Genomic DNA, 21,544 nt, shown 5'->3' with positions numbered 1-21,544 from the left:
TTTAACTGTTATAGTTAACAAAATAATTTTTTATTAATTATATATAATAAAAGATATTTTGAAAAAAATTTGTACACAATTTTTTTTTGAGAAAATTTCACCATTCTCTCTTGAGAGATAAAATGACACTCTTCTCCTCTCTATTTGTAAAATATACATTCCTTTTCTTTATAATTTTTAAAAAACTCTTCTTTAATCTATTTTAAATTTTTGTATTAACTAATGTTAACTTTATTTTTTTTTAAATATTTTTACAAAAATACACTTTAGCAAAAAATATCTTTTAATAAAATATTTTTTTATTAATTAAATTATATTTTTACTAAACTATTTTTTAAAAATTTAATAATTAATTTATTTTTTTCTAAGATATTCTTCAATAATTTTTTAATTATTAAATTGTGAATTTACCAAAATTTTCGTTAACAATTATAGTTATATTTTACTATTAATTTTTCAATGTCAATATATATTATTTTAATATTAAATAAAAAATCTTTGTAAAATTATTTTTCAATATCAATATGTTGTTATACATATTAACAGTGGTAAGATTTTTTTTAATATTAAAATAATATATATTAATATCAAAAAATTAATAGTAAAATATAAAAATAATTTAATTATTAAATTTTTTTAAAAACATTTTGGTAAAATATAATTTAATTAATTAAAAAATTTATTAAAGAGTATTTTGGTAAAAAAAATTTGATGACAAAAAATTAAAATATTTGCTAAAGGGTATTTTTATAAAAAATAATTTAATTTTTTTTAAAAAATAAATAAAATTAACATTAATTAATACAGAAAATTTAAAATAGATTACTTTTTTAAATTACAAAAAATATATATATTTTATAAATAGAAAAAAAGAGAATATTAGTTATTTATTTTAGTAGCTAATAGAAGGAGAGCAAATTTTTTTTTTTTTAATATAGATATAGACGTATATAAATTTAGATGTTAGTGAAGTGTTCTTTTTAATTTAATGTTTTGTCGATCGTTTATAGCACCGGTTAGAAAAAGGAAAAAGTATTATGGGTAGTATATGATTTTAGATAAAACATCAAATATTGAATTTGCTACTTTATACGGATTTTATTGAATCATTGTTTATGACAAGAAATTGTATGAACAATTTGTAAGGATACAAAACGTTGACCGTTAAACATTTTTGGGTCTTTCCCTCCAAAAGTAAACTACCTCGTGACGACGTCGTAGAAACAACAGTATCCAGAAACTTCAATGGCACCCACCAAGCGCGAGCATATAAATACAAGTGTCAGTGTGTCACACTTTGCTTCAATGCTAAAAACTCTATAAAGAACCTTTCTTCTTTACGCATCTATTACATTTGCACTTCCAATTCAATTCTGGTACGTTCTCGGTTCTCATTGCAAATTTTCTCACTATTATTCATCACACTGTTATTCTTTTCTTTTCTTTTCTTTTTTTCTTTCTAAATAACGAGTTTCTTATTTCTTTCTCTTCGTTCCAAGCTTATCAGTATTTTTTTTCTGTGTTTCCGAACAATTCAGCTCCTTGCACCGTTAACAGCAAATTTTAGACGTTTATGGTTAGTTAGGAGTTAGTTGCTATAGGAGTACCACGGTTTTCTCAATGTTGCATTTGGGAAGAAACTGCTATAGGAGTGCCGCGGATTCTTCTTTGTTCAGTTCTTTAAATCGCTGCACCCCGTAACAGTTTACGTTAATACGTCAATTCTTAATCTGCTATAAGCATTAACTTTTATAGAATTGGCACAAATGTTAATACGTCAATTCTTAATATGTCAGTTTCTATAGAATTATAAAAGTTGTATTTGCGTCTTCTTGTTCAAATGTTGTATTCTAGTAATATTAGTTTTCAAAAAATTTATTTCGGTAACTTGTCCTAAAAAGTATACGAGTTTACTTTTAAGATTTAAATTGATTTAATTGTGTAAGTTCCATGACTTTGGGTGAACTCTCGAGTTTGATTGCCTTGGAGGTTATCAGAGGGGGATTAGGTATTCTTAGGTAGAATGAAATAAAGATTAATTAAGAGTTATTGAGGTTTTTTAAGAAAATGTTAGTAATATTGAATATTGTGAATGATTGTAAAGGTGGAGGCACGGTTTGGTTTTAATTTTTTTCAACACGAAACCGATGGGGAAAAGGAAATCAAGGAAGAAGGCTGCAGCGCCAAAGAAGAAGCGAGAAAAGCTTGAAACTGTTTTCAGTTGCCCCTTCTGCAACCATGAGAACAGTGTTGAGTGTCATATGTAAGTTTGAACTAAACTGTGTGATTGCTCTGATTGATGTTTTGCATGTCGTGGCATTTATGATTTTCTTGCAATGTATGAATAGATGTTAAAGCAATGATGCCATTGATACTTGATGGAGATACTGCTATGAAAATAATTAACATGGGGATGGCAATTGCATACCCAATTGGCTTTAATAACTAATTTCAACTGTATGCGTAAATTTTGATGCTTTGAAGATTTGTTATTTGTAACACTAGCTGTGATGGGTTCAGTGATATGAAGAATATGATCGGTGAGCTTGCATGTAGGATATGTCAGGAGAGTTTCAGCACAGCCATCACAGGTAAATTGAATGGTAATTGATGATTTAAAATTCCCCCTAATCCGTAGTTACGTTCATTAAGGCTGCTATCCTGGTTTAAGAGTTTGGGAATTTATACTAACTAATGTTTTTTTTTTTAATCCTGTTGCTGCAGCTTTGAGTGAACCAATAGATATGTAAGTGCCTATCTTGTAATTTATCGGAAACTTCTTTCCTTAATCACTCACTATATCTTGGATTTCTTACATAACTTTGATGTGGTTTTATATATCATCTAAATGCAGATACAGCGAGTGGATTGATGAGTGTGAACGAGTGAACAAACTTGAAGAGGAGGGAGAGGAAGCATAGGAAAATCGACTTCGTTTTTTTTTTAGTAAATTTTGTAAATGGAATCTTAGTTCCTTAATCGTATAGTTATAGACTTACAGAAGGTTGTTAGTTGTTACTCAAGAATAATTAAGTCTTATGCGGATTGTATGGACCTTTGTAAAAACTAGTGTGCTATTTTAGTTTTTAATGTATATGGTGGGATATTAAAATTAATTAAGAAGTTGCGTTTTATTTTTGTAAGTCCATTTTTTCTAATTTAGTTGATCTTTTCGGGTAATGGTTATTTTTCTTTCTAAATTTATTTAAAAAAAATTGCATAAAGATATATAGTCTTCAATGGATACCTTTTATTAAAGGTGTGAGACATTAATTTATAGTTGGATTTGATGAGTTATGGAAAGAGTAAGAGTTGAAATGTGACCTAATATAGTTGGTGAAATTTATTGGTTATTGTAGTAAGTTGTGGTATTGTGATTAAATGAGAGTTTACTAAAGTAATAAGAGAGCAAGACAATTTGTTATCCAAATAAAATTACTCCTTCCAGTTCATAATTGTAGTTAGGGGTGTTCGCGATACGGTTTAGTTCGGTTTTAAAGAAAAAGTTGCTTAATTTATGTGTGGTGTAGTTTAGATTGGATGATTTTTTTTTGGAAATTCGGTCTGATCTGATTACAAGTGGTTTAGATCGGTTTGAATTTGCGATTTTTTAAATAAAAAATTAAATACATATAACAAGTCTCAACATCAAATTTTAAATAATTAACAATGATATAACAAGTCTTAACAATATCTTAAAAAATCAACGATAACATAACAATAGAAATAAAATTATAGGTTAGTTAAAATAAATAAGTAAATAATATTTTGAATATAAAATATTTATTAAATAATAATAATACATGAATAATAGAAAAATATATAATAAATTGAACATGTTATAAGTATAATTATAAATATAATAATAAAATAATAATATTATAGCACATTGTGCAGTTTGAATTGAATTGGATCGGTTATGAAAAGTAAATTCGAAATCTGATGCAATCTAGCGGTTTACAAAAAATAGAATCTAATTAAATTCGAATTAGTGCGGTTTTAATCGGTTTTCAGTTTAGATCGATTTGGATGAACGATTTAATTTAGATTGGTTTGGATTTGAACATCTCTAATTGTAGTGTCTTCTGATCAGAATTCAATAGTACTAAAAATAGGAAGAAGGGGCCAATTAAGTTAAAGAATTCTTACAGTTCGTTTACATTACTATTTAAGCAGGTCAGCCTTATCTCACAAAATTAATGGTGCTCAACCAACCGTGTAAATATTTAAGCTGTTTAATATTTCTCAAAACTTTAATTTGAATGAACTTTTATAGTGTCAGCTAAAGTAGCGTCACTTCAGGAGTTGAATTATGGTGTATGGTACAAACTGCAAAGTGCATCACACCTGTTTCCCTCCATTTTGACCCAAGTGTATGATACATTGATACCTTTGACTTCAACCATTGAAATTGCGAGTACAAAAGAGGATTGCAACGAGAGTATGAGGCACAAAGTCACAACATACAATATAAATTTTAAAAGTTACCAATCTCAAATTGCTGCACGAACAAAAGAATTGATTATAGATCAGTCAGAGAAAAAAAAAATCATAATCATAATCATAATTATAATAATAACTGAAAAAAGGATTAGGTGAAATGGAATAATAATGAATATGCTACAACATGAAGATATTATTTATATTTGTACATCTTAACCTAGCTCTTTAGGTATAAAATGTATCTTTATGTAAATGTAAATTTTATAACTTATATGAGTATAATTTTGATACAGAAAAATATAAAGAATTTTATACGATTATTTTATTTAATTAGATACATAACATTTAAATCATTCTATATTTGGTTTAATCGTAAAGTGTTAAAATATAGCTGCTTCCGCGAGTGTGTTCCAGTTTTTACAATTTTGTTCGTTTGGTCTTCACTCCATTTTTTCTCTCTTCTTTTCTGCCATTGTATCTCTCTAGATTCTCTCTGAGCATGCATTTTCGTTTTTCCGAATCCGTGAGCTGAAAATCTGAACCTCGTTCATACACCAGAATTTTCCATTGGTGATTGGATCCATCGAACTTCAAAATCCGTCATCATCGGAGCCACGGTGGAACCTGTCTACCGGTTTTTTTTCATTCGAAAGAGTAGACGGCGGGATCCGCTCCATCTCCCGGCGGATCTGTGAGCTGTGGAGATGGCGTTATCGGGAATGAGAGGTCTGTCGGTGTTCATCAGCGATGTCCGCAACTGTCAGAACAAGGAACAGGAGAGGCTACGCGTCGACAAGGAGCTCGGAAAAATCCGAACTCGCTTCAAGAGCGAGAAGGTTAGGATTCTTTGCTTTTCTTTTATCTTCGAGTTTGATTCGGTTTTCGCTATTTGATTTTTCGCGTAGGATTTGAATGTTCCGTCGAATTTATCTTCGAGTTTATGTGGTTGAACTATTTCATTAGCTGTGTAGTTCAAGTTCATGTAGAATGACATTAGAAAGTGTTGTTAATATACTTGATGCTAAAGTTCTCTAAAACTCCGATGAAGAATTTTGTTGTTGAAGCCTGGTAGTTAATTTTTGCTTATTACTGCATTTGAGCTGTGTCATTTTAATTATCATTATGCTAGAAGGTCGTTTCGTCAGATTCAGTTACATACATTGCAAATAGGGATAGTTACTCTGCATAATTTTTTGGTTGCAAATATTTTTAAGGGGGAAAAATCCTATCATTCAATGTGCATATTCTGTTGTTGTTTTCTATTAATCAAAGCAGTGTAAGTGTCATGGCAATGCATGTTGATCTTATCCCTTTTGATTCTATGTTTAGGGTTTGAAACCATATGACAAAAAGAAATATGTATGGAAAATGCTTTACATATATATGCTTGGCTATGATGTGGATTTTGGTCACATGGAAGCCGTTTCTCTAATATCTGCTCCAAAGTATCCAGAAAAGCAGGTAAAATCTCTCTCTCATCTTTCCACAATGTTGTGTTACCAGCTATATATATTAGCAATTCTTAGATTGTTCAATAGCATACTTCATCTTGTAGGATAATTGGACAAGACTATGTTGTTGTTGTTGTTGTCATTATCTTAGATTGTTCAAAGGTAAACCTGGCAGAGAAAACATAGTTTCTAACTTCACAATAACTAATTGCAGGTTGGATACATTGTGACATCATGTCTGGTCAATGAAAACCATGACTTTCTGAGATTGGCAATAAATACTGTGCGGACTGATATTATTGGTCGCAATGAAACATTTCAGTGCTTAGCATTGACTATGGTATGGTAATGGAAAAATTGTCAACCTTCTATAATTATGTGGCTTACTCTCTTATTAACTGTACAACTGTGCTTCTCTTATTCAAAATGCAATAATGAGAAGCTCTAGAAAAGAGGCCACGTTGTTTGTATATTACATCTTATGTTTTGCAATTGATCAATGTCATGAATATTCAACTAAGTTTTTATGTTGGCTGTCGAAGGCCTAACACAACTCTCCTCCTTTATCCGGGCTTGGGACCGGCTATGTACCACAGGTGTAGCATAGGCGGAGTTATGTTTTGCAATTGACACTAAAAAAAAAATTTAAATGGCCATATGGACTTCCAATGAGTATACATTTCATAAATTGATGAGTTTCCCCATTATATTGTTATTTGTTTTCCCTTTTAGTCATTATGATCATGTGCTTAATTTAATCAGATAAATATGACCATATTAAAAGCATTAATAGTAAATTTCCCTACCTTTCTTGCTCTTATTTTATTCTCAGTACCACTCTAACTGTTAAAACATGTATTCAGATATAGTTTTCAACTGCTTGGATAAAATATCTCTGAGGTCATATAGCTCTCTGGGATCTGATTATGGAGCACTCCATATATGGTTCACTATTCTGATTTGTAATATTTGAGAATGCAGTTTTCTTCTATACATAGAGAGTGAGAACTTTGAAACATTTGGTGGAGCTTTATTTGTTTGGTTTTGATTACCCTAAATTTTGAACCTTTTTTCCAACTTGAGTACAGGATCAGAATATCTGTAAATTTCTTTTTTGTACATGCTATCACTCTTTGCTCTCTGAATATTGCATGTGTTCACTTGTTTGTCCTGAAAAAAATTATCCTTCCAATTCCAAGCTATGTAAGCTGGAATGTTATTTTCGTTGCTATCATATTGTGTATTCTATTTTGCAGGTTGGAAATATTGGTGGAAGAGAATTTTCCGAGTCCTTAGCACCTGATGTACAGAAGTTGCTAGTAAGAAATTATGCATAATTATTAATTAATTAATATTTTCCATGAGAAAATAATTTATTCTTTTGTGATCTAGGTATCTAGCAGTTGCAGACCGCTTGTGAAAAAAAAAGCTGCTTTATGCTTACTGCGATTATACAGGAAAAATCCAGATGTTGTCAATGTAGATGGGTGGTAATTTGAATATCACTTTGCTGGTAACATGCTGTCTTCAATGTTTTTACCTCAAATGTATCTTGATAATTCCTTATAATATATTTCAGGGCGGTTCGGATGGCACAACTTTTGGATGAACGAGACCTTGGTGTTTTGACTTCTTCTATGAGTCTCCTTGTTGCTTTGGTGTCAAACAATTATGAGGCATATTGGAGTTGTCTTCCCAAGTGTGTAAAAATTTTAGAACGCCTTGCTAGGAACCAGGATATTCCGCAAGAGTACACTTACTACGGCATCCCATCTCCCTGGCTTCAGGTGTGTAACTTTTACCCTTTTCCTTTGATAGCTTTGGATTTAAGGAGATTTTGGGTGCTATTCTTGCAGTGTAGCTTTTAATGAAAGTAAAAAGTATGCTTCCCCAATTTTGCAACTCTTACTTTCCCTTACGACGCTTGTCAACCTTGTATTGCTTGTTTGGTTCGTTCTTAACATAGGTCAAAACAATGAGGGCCCTTCAGTATTTTCCGATCATTGAAGATCCAAATACCAGAAGATCACTATTTGAGGTTTGGATATTTTAACACATACAAATAACTTTGTTTAATTATTAAGTCTTGCTAACTCTTGGATTAATCATTTCAGGTCTTACAAAGGATATTGATGGGCACTGATGTGGTAAAAAATGTGAACAAAAATAATGCATCTCATGCTGTTCTTTTTGAAGCCCTTGCTCTGGTATGTACATTGGCATTTTATATTTTAAACAAGAAAAGCATTTTTTCTTTACGTTAATGATCTTGTTATGAATGACTCGCTAAATGCAAATTCTTTATTTTGAATTTATTTGTCAAATTAGCTGAGGTTTTAGGAAAATTTCCTTAGAAATTATACTATTCTTGGACAACCGCATTCATTCTCATGATTGATTTCGTTTTTTGAATGTAACTGCTCAAATATAATAGATGCTGTTGTGAACCTAATGACAAACGTTACCATGTGGCTTAAATTATACTCTTCTGTGTATGCATGTGGTAGGTTCTGTAGCCTGTCATTAACAGACACATATGACTCTTCTGTAGGGTTTTCTACCATGCTCTTAATTGAATTGTACAGTGCATCTGGTAGCCATATGTTCATTCTCTTCCTCTTATCTTGCAATTTTACATTTAGTAATTTTGTTATATTATCTATTCCAATTGCCTGCTGCAGGTTATGCATCTTGATGCTGAAAAAGAGATGATGTCTCAATGTGTGACTCTTCTTGGAAAATTTATTGCTGTTCGAGAGCCAAATATTCGATATCTAGGCTTGGTAAATTGCTGTCACTGACACTGTTCATTTATCCCTAATTTTGTTTTAAGTTCTCTTTTTGGGGAAGAACCGTGCGACATAAAATATAAATACTATGCAGTAGAAGATATCATATTTATAGTTTAAAAGGCTAAAGTTACTGTCAGAATGCAATGTAGAGTTCATAACATATATGCTATTGTGATGCAGGAAAATATGACTAGAATGTTTATGATTACAGATGTGCAAGATATCATAAAAAGACACCAGGCTCAGATTATTACCTCATTGAAAGATCCTGACATCAGGTTATACACTGTCCTATGTTGTGAAATCATCAATTCTTTATAGTTTATATATCTCATCCCCGTTATTTGTGTTCCAAGTAAAGCTTGCACAAATTGGATATAATTATTGTACGTGCATGTTAATGTCGTACTCTGAAGGGAAAAATGCCCTTCGCCATTGACGATATAGTTTTCTTCTACTAAAAACTCTAAAAGTGCTTAAAATCTCCAGTATGATACATATTTAATTCCGTTATTCTTAATGTCATTCTTTGTTGAATCTAGCATTTCTAAGTGGTTGGTTTATACTCAGTATTCGAAGGCGTGCTTTGGATTTGCTTTATAGCATGTGTGATGTTTCAAATGCAAAGGATATAGTTGAAGAACTACTGCAGGTATGAACTAGATTTACGGTGATTCCTGTGAATTTGAAGGTCTCATTTTAAACCCTTTGTATCCTTACCAAATGAAGTTTTTCTATTTAGGGGAAAAAAAAAAAAAAAAAAACTGATGTTACAGTTGAATTGAACCACCCAAATTATTACTTTGTAACTTCTACTATGTTGTAGTATCTCAGCACAGCAGATTTTGCAATGCGAGAGGAATTATCACTAAAAGCAGCTATTCTTGCGGAGAAGTTTACACCAGATCTTTCTTGGTAATGCTATTGCTATTTGTCGCATTGCTGAAGTACACTGTACTGTATTTGCGTATTAAAACTACTATCCATCATGAACTGGGCCATCCTTATTTTATTACAGGTATGTAGATGTGATCCTTCAACTAATTGACAAGGCTGGAGAATTTGTTAGTGATGACATCTGGTTTCGTGTGATACAATTTGTTACAAATAATGATGATCTACAGGTGAAACAGAAGTTCGTATCAACTCTTACTTCTTCCTAGTATATACATTGCTAACAGGGACTTTTTTATGTCTTTGATCAGCCTTATGCCGCAGCAAAAGCTCGAGAGTATCTTGATAAGCCTGCCATACATGAGACAATGGTTAAGGTTTGTGTGCTGTTGTCACCATTTAGTAAAAGCTCCCCCCCCCCCCCCCCCCCTTCCGCCCTCTCATGTTTATTAACTTTTAGTTTGTATTAAATTCAGACACAGATAATTGGTTTATACTTAATCAAAACACCGTGATATAGGCATATAGCATGAGATCTGATTATAGCTCATTATTAATTTTTCTAGTTGCATGCATTTCAACAGGTTAGTGCATATATCCTTGGAGAGTTTGGGCACCTTCTAGTGAGTCAACCTGGGTTTAGTCCAAGGGAAATATTTAACATCATACATGAGAAGCTTCCTACTGTATCGTAAGCAGAATCAGTCCATATCAGCAGATGCCTCGCTTAATTCATAGCTGGGTTCCGATGTTCTGTTTGACCTAGATATGCTTTATTTTCAGGACTTCTACTATTCCTATTCTTCTATCAACATATGCTAAAATTCTTATGCACACTCAACCACCAGACCCTGATCTACAGAATCAGATATGGGCAATATTCAAAAAGTGAGTTATACCTATTCAATTTATTTTTCATGAGTTGGTCTATGGTTTGTCATAAAGCTTGAGATTCTGATGCATTTGCTCATATCTTTAGATATGAGAGTTGCATTGAAGTTGAGATACAGCAGCGGGCTGTTGAATATTTTGCCTTGAGTAGAAAAGGTGCAGCATTAGTTGATATATTAGCTGAAATGCCTAAATTCCCTGAACGGCAGGTATTATTGCCTTATTGGTTCAGTATTTTAGAGGCAGCTTATTTATAATTGTTTCATCAGTTTATTCACCAATGGTTTAATCTACTTTGGCTTCAGTCTGCATTGATCAAAAGGGCTGAAGACACTGAAGTTGATACTGCAGAACAAAGTGCAATGAAGTTGCGAGCCCAGCAACTTTCTCAAACATCAAATGCATTGGTTGTATCTGACCAACACCCTGCTAATGGTACACCAGCAGTCATGGTCAACCAACTTGGTCTTTTAAAGGTGCCCAACCCCAGCACAAGGAGTAACATGGTTAGTTTAAGTCTCATTCTATCATCCTCAGAAGAAATAACACGTTTACCCCAGTTGCTTCTTAGTTTGATGTGGACTTCATGTTTTAATAGGATAATGATTCAGAGGATCAAAGATTACCCCAGGTAAATGGGACTTTGAGTAAAGTAGATGCTCTGCCTCAATCTGCCGACCTTGATGGTGTTCTCTTGGATACATTGGCTATTGAGGGCCCACCCAGCAGCATTGTCCAACCTAAGTCAAATTCCAATTTGGGATTGGGAGGTTTTGCAGTTGAGTCATCAGCCCTCGTTCCTGTTGATCAGCAAGCTAATGCTGTGCAGGTACTTGTATTGATTATAGTACCATAACAATTCTGAAGTCTTTTAAGTTTTAACTTTACCCATTTTATTGGAATGTTACTAGAACATTCCATATTTAAATTTTACTGATCACTTGAGGAAAACATTCTTGTTAGACTTTTTTCATTTTCATAAATGATCCGGCATGAGTCAAATGTTGGTTTCTGTGCCAAAGGCTTTTCTTTACATGAATGAAGAATACTTTATGATAGACCATTTTACCTATCTGATGGAGACTTGTCATCCGTTATTCAACATTAGAAAGATATTACCGCCTGTATGTATTGGAATGTAACGAATACCACCCTTTGTGCAGCCAATTGGAAATATCGCTGAAAGGTTTCGTTCTTTGTGCTTGAAGGATAGTGGTGTTCTATATGAGGATCCTTACATTCAGGTTTTTCCTCCAACATTATTGTTTATTTTTTTTGTAACATCAGTCCAAAATATACTTGCAGTTCACTGACAGAGACATCTTTAGTATTCAGTAATTAAGGGTCAACGTTATAGTAGATTCTTGGTGTCCTTACTTTTTTGTATGTACATTCATTTTTGCAACAGATTGGCCTTAAAGCAGAATGGAGAGCTCATCAGGGACGCGTTGTTCTTTTTTTGGGAAACAAGAATACTTCTCCTCTCCTCTCTGTTCAAGCTATAATATTGCCACCCACTCATTTAAAGACGGAGCTCTCATTAGTACCAGAAACTATACCTCCCCGGGCACAGGTGAGACAACACGACCAATGTTAAATGTTGCTGCTTTAATAATTTGTTCACATTTCCCTGACCTCTTGGCTGCGTAGGTGCAATGCCCACTTGAAGTTGTTAATCTCCTCCCAAGCAGGGATGTGGCTGTTCTTGACTTCTCATACAAGTTTGGTAATGATATGGTACGTAAATTTGAACCTGTGTTTGTTACTATCTGGAAAAATCATTGAGCTTCATTCCCAGTACCCTATGTGTGTAACTGCATACATATGTGTCCTTTCACAGGTCAACGTCAAACTTCAGCTTCCAGCTGTCCTAAATAAATTTCTTCAGCCTATATCTATATCTGCTGAAGATTTTTTCGCTCAATGGAGATCCCTATCTAGACCACCTTTAAAGCTTCAAGAAGTGGTATGTATTATATGCACCTAGAGTAGTATACTTACTCTAGGAAGTTGAATTTAACTTTGCAAATGTATATTGTTGAATATGGATCATGCAGTCATCAGTTTATTTTGTTATTTTTGCAGGTTAGAGGTGTCAAACCACTTCCGTTGCTTGAAATGGCCAACTTATTCGATAGTTACTCTTTGACAGTCTGCCCGGGGCTGGTAATTCCCAACTATTATTTTTTATCTTTCGTATCTTCCCATTGTACACCAATTGATTTATATCATAACTCTTTCTGCTATCTATTTGTTTTAGGATCCCAATCCAAACAATCTTGTTGCGTGTGCAACATTCTATTCAGAAAATACAAGAGCAATGCTCTGTTTGGTTAGTATTCATGTTTGCTTTAGGAATCTATTTACTTAGGAATTCTACATCGTAGAGATAATACACAGCATTATTGAATTATTGATGGATGAAAGAAGTTGTAACACTTTAAATATTCAGATAAGAATTGAAACGGATCCAGCAGACAGAACCCAGCTACGAATGACGGTTGCTTCGGGAGACCCAACACTAACATTTGAGTATGCGATTTAGTTTTCAATTTACGTGACTTATCAAACATATTTGAAAGAGCTTTTTCTTAATATAATTTGCATTTGGTTTCAGGTTGAAGATGTTTATAAAGGAAATGCTAGTCAGCATTCCCCCAGCAATCCAGAAACCTCCACAAGCATCTCCAACACCACTTCAACAAGCCAGTGATGTGGCAGCATCGACAGACCCCGGGGCTATGCTTGCTGCTCTTCTGTGACAAAGGCCAATGATTTATTGTACGTTATTGAGGTGGATTTATCGTAAGCCAATTGAGTTGCATATACAATTTCATGATGCGTGGACTGGCGGAATCAGAAAACTGTCAGTGTAGTCTCGGTAGGTCGGCATTTTTTAAGATTCTTTCCCCTAGAGTGAGTGAATTCTCTCGAGTGTTTATTTAGTTCTCTTATCCGTGAGCTCTTGCCTATTTTTACCAGGGTGTATTTATAATGTAAAATATTTTGCGTCATAGATTAGATTGTATGTATCACATGTTTACTTTCTTTTGCCAATAATAATACTGGATTCGGTGCTATGCTAACACACGAATTCGGCGGAAAACCTGAGTTTAATATAAGACCACAAAAGAGTTGAGTAAGGCCAGGCCAGCATTGGATCCTAACGTGCTTTCTTTCACTACTACGAGTGAAAATGAATGGAAGCAGTATAGAAGCTTCTTTCGTAATAGATCGAAGCTTCATAGTTTTAACCAACCTCCATAAAAAATTGAGGATTCTCATCTATACAAATAATTCCATCAGATAAGCGTCACAAAAACAATGCTTATCTACGAACCGTAAAATGGGAAAACAATCCCCCATGCGAGTGACCGACTGATTTGATTAAAAAATCTCGTTATAGGATCAAAGCAAACTAACGACAAACTCACCAGATCCTTTCGTCGATTGAGTACACCGGGTCCGCTGGGCACTGCACAGGCAGTTATATTTCGGTGACAGTGCACAGAATAATGGCAAGACAAAGCACACAGCATAATTTGCCCTTGAAAGATTCGCAAACAATTCACCTCGTCCACGGGGAGATACTGCCAAGAAAGTGCAAATATTCATTTGAGCTGACTTGTACGATTTATCACTGTTAAGGCATCAGAAGCTTCAACCCACTTCAATCCAGAGGGAGAATTTCCCAAATTCAAATTCAACAAAATGACATGTGAATCAGCTATTGCCATTCCCGGCAATTGCCACACCTCCAATTTCCAAGCCTTGATGGTGACTCAACCCAAGGAGAGCATTGACTGTGAATAAAAATCCCACAAATCTCACAACACAGATCAGGGGCTGGTTCCATTTGCCCGCACTGCCAACAACTATAAACAGCGTCTTCAAAGGATAGGGCAGGTTCTGATTTGTCATCTAAAGTTACACCGCATTCTTCAGGAACTTGTGTACAAGAATTCCCCAAATATCCCGACAATTCACCAGATGCATCAGCTCCCTCAAGCTGGCTACTATCATCTGGGAGCAGCAGTTCCGTTACAGAGAAGTAGGTATGAGGTTCAAAGTCCGCAAATTCATACTGTGAACCTTCCACTTCATTAAGTAGATTGCTATCATTCGGCACGACAGAGTCATAGTCTAAAGGCTCGGGTTTGTACATATCACCCGCTTCATTATGTGCCAAAGTTTCATCATACAACGGTTTCTCTACGTAAAATCCATCACAGTCCCCCTCACGTTTAACATGCCGTCTCACTGGTAGTTTCCGAGGCCCAGGGCCAGAGAGAGTACTCCACTCAGCATCCTCTAACTTAGGTTCTGTAACCAGCTCCACGCTTGAAAGAGAGAAAAGTAGAGGATCATCCTCTACTGGGAAGACAGGGGTAGCAGGCTCACACTCTTTCATATCAGAAAATGTTCCAGAATCAGAATCTGGACCAGAATACTCTTTCTTTGAAGTCCTTGTCCTCTTACCCTCTTGTGTCTTGCGCTTAGTATCAGCATAAGGACAATCAGGTGATTTTATCCTGCGACACTTGCAACATTTGAAGCCCAGTACATCAAAAATTTTGGACTCATCGAGTTCAACAGCTTCAGCATGATACCAATCTGTCAAAAGCCAAAACCAAAATACAGAGATAAAAAAATTGAAAAAAAAAAGCCTTTAAAAATGTGTAGGTTAATAGAGAATACTTACTTGAGCATGACTCACAGTGAATGTACATCAGATCGGAACAGTATTTCTTACGGCACAAGTGACAAATTGGTGGCTCTTGAGGAATTCCTGAAGCTCCCTTTAAAAGTATGTTTTTGAGCCTAAATTCATCGCCTGTATCATCAATATTTTTCTTCTTCCATATCACACCCCAAGAACAATTCCTACGACGGGTTGCAGTTGCCGAGCTGGAACCAGAAGCAAGTTGTTTTCTGTCCGGATGACTATCCTTTGACCTGGCGGAAGTCTTTGCTTCCTTCAAAACTGTCATTGAAGCAACTTGTTTTGCTTCTGGACGGCTATCCTTTGCCTTGGCAGACTTCTGTGCTAGATCAGAATATTTAGACTTTAATCCCTTTAGGATAGGAAGAGAGTTGTTTTCACGTCCTTGTAAGAGTAAGGGGCTGGTTGGAGATTCATTACTGGTCTCCTTTTGAGCAAGGAACTTGGCATGATAACATTGGTTGCACGTGGTCAAGTACTCAACTTTCTTATTTGTGAAGATTGTTGACCTTAGGGAACAGCCCTCGTGACAAAAACCTAATGCTCAATCGAACAAAATTTTAAACAGGATACGTTAATGAACTATAAAGAAAAAATAAAATAAAGAATGAAGAAAACCATCTAACACAACCCCAATGCCAAAGTAGCAGCAAAAAAATTAGTTCTGGATTTACTTTCAATGATTTACAAAAGGCAAGGTTCCTTTTAACATGTGGATCAAATATAACTGAATCATATCTGCATATACAAGAGACCTATGAAAGCATAATAGTAAAAGGATGACTGATATACCTTGACAAGTATTGCACTTGAGCGCATTCCTGAAACCATGCCAGATAAAGATTAATGTCTAGCAAACAATAGGAATAAAGAAAAGTCGCAAGGGAAATTAAAAACAAATCAATGAACTAGTAGTAAAAGTTAGGCAACCTTAATGGAACACCAGTATGACATACAGAACACAAGAACATGTCCAAATTGTCTCTCTTGCAGGTAAGGTAGAAAAAATATCCTTGCGGGATGCTTTCAACCACCGACTGAGCAATTGTTGTGATGCAGTATTCAAGTGCTCACCAACAGATGGTCCGTTTCCATTGCTTTCTTCATACTCTTTCACCAAATATAAAGGAATGCGTGTTTCGGAAAACCAATACTTTTCCTTTCCTTCTATACCTTGCTCAATTTCAATAACATTTTTCATTAAACGAGTAGAAAGATGCTTTTGGCTCCCAAATGCTACTCCGTAACAAGTTTTCCCCTCTACAAGCTTTTTATCACAAATATTTGCATTTCTGAAAGCAGAAGCGTCAGTTTCTTGACCTTTACCATCCTGAATATTCTGCTCTGGACGAATTAGATCACTCCATCTGATATAAAAATCTAGATATCTGACCTGATGCAAACAATTTATATCATAAGTAGCAATCTTTGCAACATTCAATATGCTCAAAGAAGAAAGCAAACTGACAATAAACTATACAAACCTGAAGTGCCAGCTGTGATGCAGTCTTACACATCTGTACTGCAACTCTCCACACAAACTGTCTGGTCCTTTTAGGGATTTCAGATCCATCAGCATAGAAAATACCAGAGATTTTCCTCGAACCACCTGTTGCTCACAATAAATAACATGCTTTATTTATTGACTTCACAAATTTAATGAACTTAAAACCATACATGTGTAGTAGCATTACGGGGTAAAAAAATTATACAATAAACATTGTGAAGCATAAATGCTCCATATGTCAATTAAGTAATAAGTATACAAATTCAATTAATTTATTCTTAGTATTAGAAAAAATAAATAATAAATAACCAAAAATATTATAGTAAAAATGAACATTTTAGAACATATTTCAAATCAATATGTGCTTTGTTTTAGAAAAATCAAATTCAGGATTTCTTACTCAGGCTCATCATCATTATGGTATAATTTTTTGAGGCAAAAATAGAATACCTTGGCGTGCAGCTTTCCTGACCAGGGATCTTGGCAAAACAGCTTTTTGGAATATAAACTTGGTGAATTTCCCACCCCGCCACCACTCAAAGCTTTCATGGCAACCATCAGCTGTAGGTTCTTCAGTAGCTGAGCGTTTCTTGTAACGCCTCCCACTTGGTGCACGTTTCTGTGTTGTTCCAAGAGCAGATGCAGACCTTTGAATCATAGAAAATTCAACCAACCAATCATCCATCAACTTATGCCAATCCCCGCAGAAAGTAATCATGCGAATATTTTCCTCAAGCTGAAAATGAAAATTCATCAGCTACTGGAAAAATAATGGCTTAACAAACCTACTCATATGGTACAACCTATAAATGCATCATAATGAATAATTTTGAGAAAGGGTAACATGCACATATGTACAGAGCATTCTATATCCAATAACAAGTACACAAACTGTTAAAATTCACCAAGTTTAGCACACTCCAAAAAGTGCGATAGATAGTGAGCTTCACATACAGAATTTGAAAATCAAAACAAGTGTTAAATTGACTAAATAAAAATGTATGTATTCAATTTATTAAAAAACATGCAGAAGTAAAATACAACATTCAACCAAATTGGAAAATTAAATGCCACTCACATCAAGCAAGAGTGGTTTGATAGAGCTAAATGTTGTGGCCTGTTCAACCCGCATTCGCCATTGCTTTCTATAACTTGGACTTAGAAAGGGCCCAACTATTAAACCATGTAAACATTCCTCCATGTATAAAATGTATGTTGCAATACTAGGAAGGATTCCCTCTCCACTCCTTAGTGGAGGAAAACCAGCAAGAACTTTCAGCGCACTTTTTGTGGCATTTATAAGGGCATGATTTAACATGCATCCTCTCTTGCTTGAAACAGGGGCTTTACAAGAAAAGCACCAGCCACATCTCTCTCTTGGAACCTCCATTAGCTTCTTTTCAGTAGCTGGCCAAAAGAAACGTGAAGCTATTTGTGAGAACGCTTTTGCTTGCAAATATGTGATCTGAGCTATCGTTTTCTTCTGACTGTCGGAAACATGACCCTCTGACCTAGATTCCTCTGAGGATAGAACGGCCAATTTAGCAGCTGCTGATGCAGCAAAATCACCATGCATATAGTTATTAATGTATGACAAAGGTTTATAGGACAAACCCATGTACCCAACATTGTTAGTTGTTTTGTGTTCCACCTTTCCAAAGCCAACTCGGGTGCTCTCTTTGGTTTCCAGAGAAAATTTCACTGGCAGCACAATATCATTTGAATGGGCATTATTACTATATTGGCTGTTTATCAAAGAGCGTGAAGAAGCCACCACAGTTAACCCATTGACAGAACTTCGATAGTTCAACTCAGACTGATTACTAACAGAAACAGACCCAGAATCATTTGACATTAGTGACACCATCCTAGTTTCCTGAGGAAGCTTCATATTTGTGGTAGGGAGCTCATTACCGCTGCTTTCGGGACCATGATTTACAGTGTTAGTTGTTGAGGTATCATATGAAGGGACTACATTGCCACTATAAATCAAGCTCAAAGTGTGAGAGTACTCTCCATTCACCAAGCTAACAGGCTTATGACCATCTTCACTTGACGGAGGAGGAAGAGGCAAGACTCTTTCAGAAATATTCCAATATTGCATAACTGCCATGCAAATATCATAGTATATTGGTCTATGCTGCAAGGATCCGCAAAGCACTTGGATAACATTAGGAATGTCACTCTGGTTGTAATATTTAAGACAGAATTCATCATTGTTGACATTGAGCCTGCAATCATCCATTTTTTTTTAAAGATCATGAAGATGAATTTGGGAAGTTAAAAGTACATCTACTCTAAGGAGGATAGCAAAGGGATGGAAAGGAAGTAGACTAAAGCACAAATTTAAAAAAAAAAAAAAGTAAGAAAAAATAACACAAAATAGAACTGAAGCACCAGTAGTGATATAACAAAAAAAAGTAAGAAAAAATAACACAAAATGATGTTGAACATACACCAATAAGTGGTCGCAAGAACTCATGAAAAGCTGCCCGTACAAATCCATTCCAAATATTTCAGCACCTCTAAGTGATGTTCCCTTTGCAACTGTTGGCCCAATCATGTTAATCTTGCATTCTGGACAATACCACGGTCCTTCTGGTATATGCATTTTCATAACACCAATACACCTGGAGTGATAAGCAGAGGGGCACCCATCACAACAAATCAAGGTCCCATCCATACCACAAAGACGACATTCATCTCCATTTCTATCATCGCCATCACCAACGTTTCCTGCATTTCTGGAATTGGAATTATTAGGGTTAACATGTTGGTTCACAAAATTTGATGCCAAAACTATCTTCATGGCTCCTTTATCCTCACAAGCAGTATTGGCATGTCTTGGTAGGACTTTTCCAGGCCCATTTTCTGCAGCAATGATATCTTCTGCGTCATAATCCACCCCAACCTCTGATTCTTCCCGCATGTTCATTTCAGCTTTTAGCTCCTCTGAATCCAAAACATCATCGCATAGTTTTTGCAATATCATTAACTTCCTACTTACAGGCAATAAATAATACTCGCAAGCAAAAGCCTCATCATAAAACCCTTTCCATTCAGGTCCTTTTGTGTGTCCATTAACTAATAAATATTGAATCACAAAAACAGGCCAAGTCAATGCATCAAGCAAGCCCCAATCATTGCACCTGCAAATACAACAACTTCAATCTAATCAAAATAAAGTGTAGACAAACCATTTCTACTATCAATGCAGTATACATGAATCTTGCCAAACCGAAAAAATAAATAAATAAATAGTAGAAAGAAATTTAAGCACCTAAGGCATTTCGATGCAAGCTCTGAGCCTTCAGATGAAACGGATTCAAGATGATGCCTCAATACCCGCAATAGGGAGACGTGAATAGAATCAATCAAGCTGTTAGCAACTCGGCAATTAAGACAACCAACAAAATCATCTAAAGTAAACGGTGCCAGGAACAACCTAGTGCTGAATGATCTCAAGAAACCATAAACAGCAAAAAGGTGCGAAACACACTGCTCCGGCACACCAATAGTCCCTGACGATGGTGGCAACTGCAACAAAGGCGGCCGCGGTGGCACCGCAGGCACTGCCTCAGCATCTGAATCAGAATAATCATCACTCAACAAATCATCGCCACCTTCAGCTTGTTCCTCACCGTTTTCACCGTTAAGTTCTCCCGAAACAGGTCCATCAACCTTGGATTCATCTTTATTCATCTCATCAGAAGCCTTCACCGACTTAGCTTGAACCTTTACACTATTCTTCAACACTAATTGCTCCAATTTACCCTTCCTCTTAGTCAAATCATCATCAAAATCACTGTCATTTAGTAGAACAGCACGAACCTCACCACTATCCAAATCCTCGAAATCACCGTCCTCATAACTAACTCTATACAAGCCACACTCGTAGTACACAACTTTACCGAGGAAAACACCGATTTTCGGGAACTCCTTCAGCACGAATCGTCCAACCAACGCTATCGATCTGGTTGCCAAGGCTTGCCTCTTTGCTTCCAGAGCTTCCATTTCTTCCTCTTTTCTTCTACGCTTCCGCGGCCTCCCTCTCGATCTAACAACCGGTGGCTCCATCGCTTTTTCAAACGGAAACTAAAATTTCAGAAAAACCGGAACCCTAACACTTCGATTTCCTTCGGAAACTTCTAATTCTGATCCACCGGAGCTCTTAAAGCTATGAATTGTTCGGATCTAAAAGAAATGAGCGCAAATCGAAGGAGGAACTTCAAACTATATCGAAGAGTCGATGGTAAATTCGAGAAAATGGAAGGGGTAAAAACGGTTAGAAACGAAAATTCGTGAGACGGAAAATGAGAGAGAGTGTGAGGTGAGTTTGAACAATTTATGGAGTGTGTGTGATTTTTTGGAGAGATAAGAAGAAGGTGCGAAAGAAGACGATAACCCTAGAGAACGAGAAGGAAGAGGGAAATTGGTTTCTTCTGGAGACTCAGTTACCGAGTTTTTTTTTATTATTCTAAATCAAGGTGAGTCAACTCGTCGTTATACTCGTTGCGTCCGAGTCGGCTCACCCACTCGTCCGAGTCATTGCGCCTCCTAAATTTGCCAATTTTTCTTATCTAATTATTAATTAATGTGTATATCTATTATATGTTATCAATATAAAAAAATTACACAAACACTTATCATATATTCAGATCAGTAAACAAAAAGTTATTAGTAGTCGTTTAAAATAAAACTTTTAGTACACTAGACTATGTATACGATGTTTGGATTATTATTGGAGATTTACAAAAAAATAAAATAAAATAAAATGAGATATAATTATTTTCGAAAAAACTATTTCATATGTATTTTTGTTATAAAATATTTTAAACATTAA

General features: G+C 35.1%; 3 protein-coding genes across 7 annotated transcripts; 2 read left to right on the top strand and 1 right to left on the bottom strand.

Moving 5' to 3' along the window:
* Positions 1 to 1,299: 1,299 nt before the first annotated feature.
* LOC112784982 (transcription elongation factor 1 homolog) lies at positions 1,300 to 3,143 on the top strand. Of its 5 annotated transcripts, none has more exons than XM_025828406.3 (5): positions 1,300 to 1,376; positions 2,105 to 2,263; positions 2,521 to 2,591; positions 2,725 to 2,746; positions 2,855 to 3,143. In XM_025828406.3, exons 2-5 carry the CDS (start codon positions 2,148 to 2,150, stop codon positions 2,919 to 2,921), a joined length of 276 nt encoding a protein of 91 aa, XP_025684191.1. In that variant the 5' UTR covers positions 1,300 to 1,376; positions 2,105 to 2,147; the 3' UTR covers positions 2,922 to 3,143. The 5 variants fall into 5 exon arrangements, with proteins under 5 accessions (XP_025684191.1, XP_072088279.1, XP_025684169.1 ...); XM_072232178.1 differs by having other exon boundaries at positions 1,367 to 2,008; XM_025828384.3 differs by lacking the exon at positions 1,300 to 1,376 and adding an exon at positions 1,409 to 2,018 and having other exon boundaries at positions 2,506 to 2,591.
* A 1,527-nt stretch (positions 3,144 to 4,670) lies between these two features.
* Positions 4,671 to 13,605, top strand: LOC112784971 (AP-2 complex subunit alpha-1). The gene is made up of 27 exons (XM_025828368.3): positions 4,671 to 5,279; positions 5,773 to 5,904; positions 6,109 to 6,234; positions 7,151 to 7,213; positions 7,287 to 7,384; positions 7,474 to 7,681; positions 7,861 to 7,932; positions 8,009 to 8,101; positions 8,576 to 8,677; positions 8,867 to 8,964; positions 9,257 to 9,338; positions 9,513 to 9,601; positions 9,705 to 9,810; positions 9,892 to 9,957; positions 10,165 to 10,271; positions 10,364 to 10,468; positions 10,560 to 10,680; positions 10,777 to 10,977; positions 11,070 to 11,300; positions 11,635 to 11,715; positions 11,880 to 12,044; positions 12,122 to 12,208; positions 12,312 to 12,437; positions 12,557 to 12,637; positions 12,732 to 12,803; positions 12,924 to 13,003; positions 13,089 to 13,605. Exons 1-27 carry the CDS (start codon positions 5,148 to 5,150, stop codon positions 13,231 to 13,233), a joined length of 3,069 nt encoding a protein of 1,022 aa, XP_025684153.1. The 5' UTR covers positions 4,671 to 5,147; the 3' UTR covers positions 13,234 to 13,605.
* A 1-nt stretch (position 13,606) lies between these two features.
* On the bottom strand, positions 13,607 to 21,153 carry LOC112784964 (DDT domain-containing protein PTM-like). Its single transcript, XM_029294923.2, is given in 10 exon segments — positions 13,607 to 15,085; positions 15,174 to 15,731; positions 15,987 to 16,015; positions 16,125 to 16,197; positions 16,200 to 16,587; positions 16,679 to 16,803; positions 17,152 to 17,437; positions 17,780 to 18,932; positions 19,158 to 19,850; positions 19,982 to 21,153. Coding segments are annotated over 10 exon segments (4,989 nt in total). The 5' UTR covers positions 20,779 to 21,153; the 3' UTR covers positions 13,607 to 14,198.
* Between the last annotated feature and the right edge of the window lie 391 nt (positions 21,154 to 21,544).

This window comes from Arachis hypogaea, chromosome 3 (assembly GCF_003086295.3).
Source record: "Arachis hypogaea cultivar Tifrunner chromosome 3, arahy.Tifrunner.gnm2.J5K5, whole genome shotgun sequence".
NCBI classification, from domain to species: Eukaryota; Viridiplantae; Streptophyta; class Magnoliopsida; order Fabales; family Fabaceae; genus Arachis; species Arachis hypogaea.
The sequence above is the reverse complement of the archived record's forward strand: the minus strand, read 5'-3'. Positions and strand labels throughout refer to the sequence as shown.

Coding starts and splice junctions, on each gene's coding strand:
- LOC112784982 (XM_072232176.1), top strand. CDS start 1,621: ATGTTGCATTTGGGAAGAAACTGCTATAGGAGTGCCGCGGATTCTTCT. Junction 2,264..2,505: donor AACAGTGTTGAGTGTCATAT/GTAAGTTTGAAC, acceptor TTGTAACACTAG/CTGTGATGGGTTCAGTGATA. Junction 2,592..2,724: donor TTTCAGCACAGCCATCACAG/GTAAATTGAATG, acceptor CTGTTGCTGCAG/CTTTGAGTGAACCAATAGAT.
- LOC112784971 (XM_025828368.3), top strand. CDS start 5,148: ATGGCGTTATCGGGAATGAGAGGTCTGTCGGTGTTCATCAGCGATGTC. Junction 9,958..10,164: donor TACATGAGACAATGGTTAAG/GTTTGTGTGCTG, acceptor GCATTTCAACAG/GTTAGTGCATATATCCTTGG. Junction 10,469..10,559: donor ATATGGGCAATATTCAAAAA/GTGAGTTATACC, acceptor TCATATCTTTAG/ATATGAGAGTTGCATTGAAG.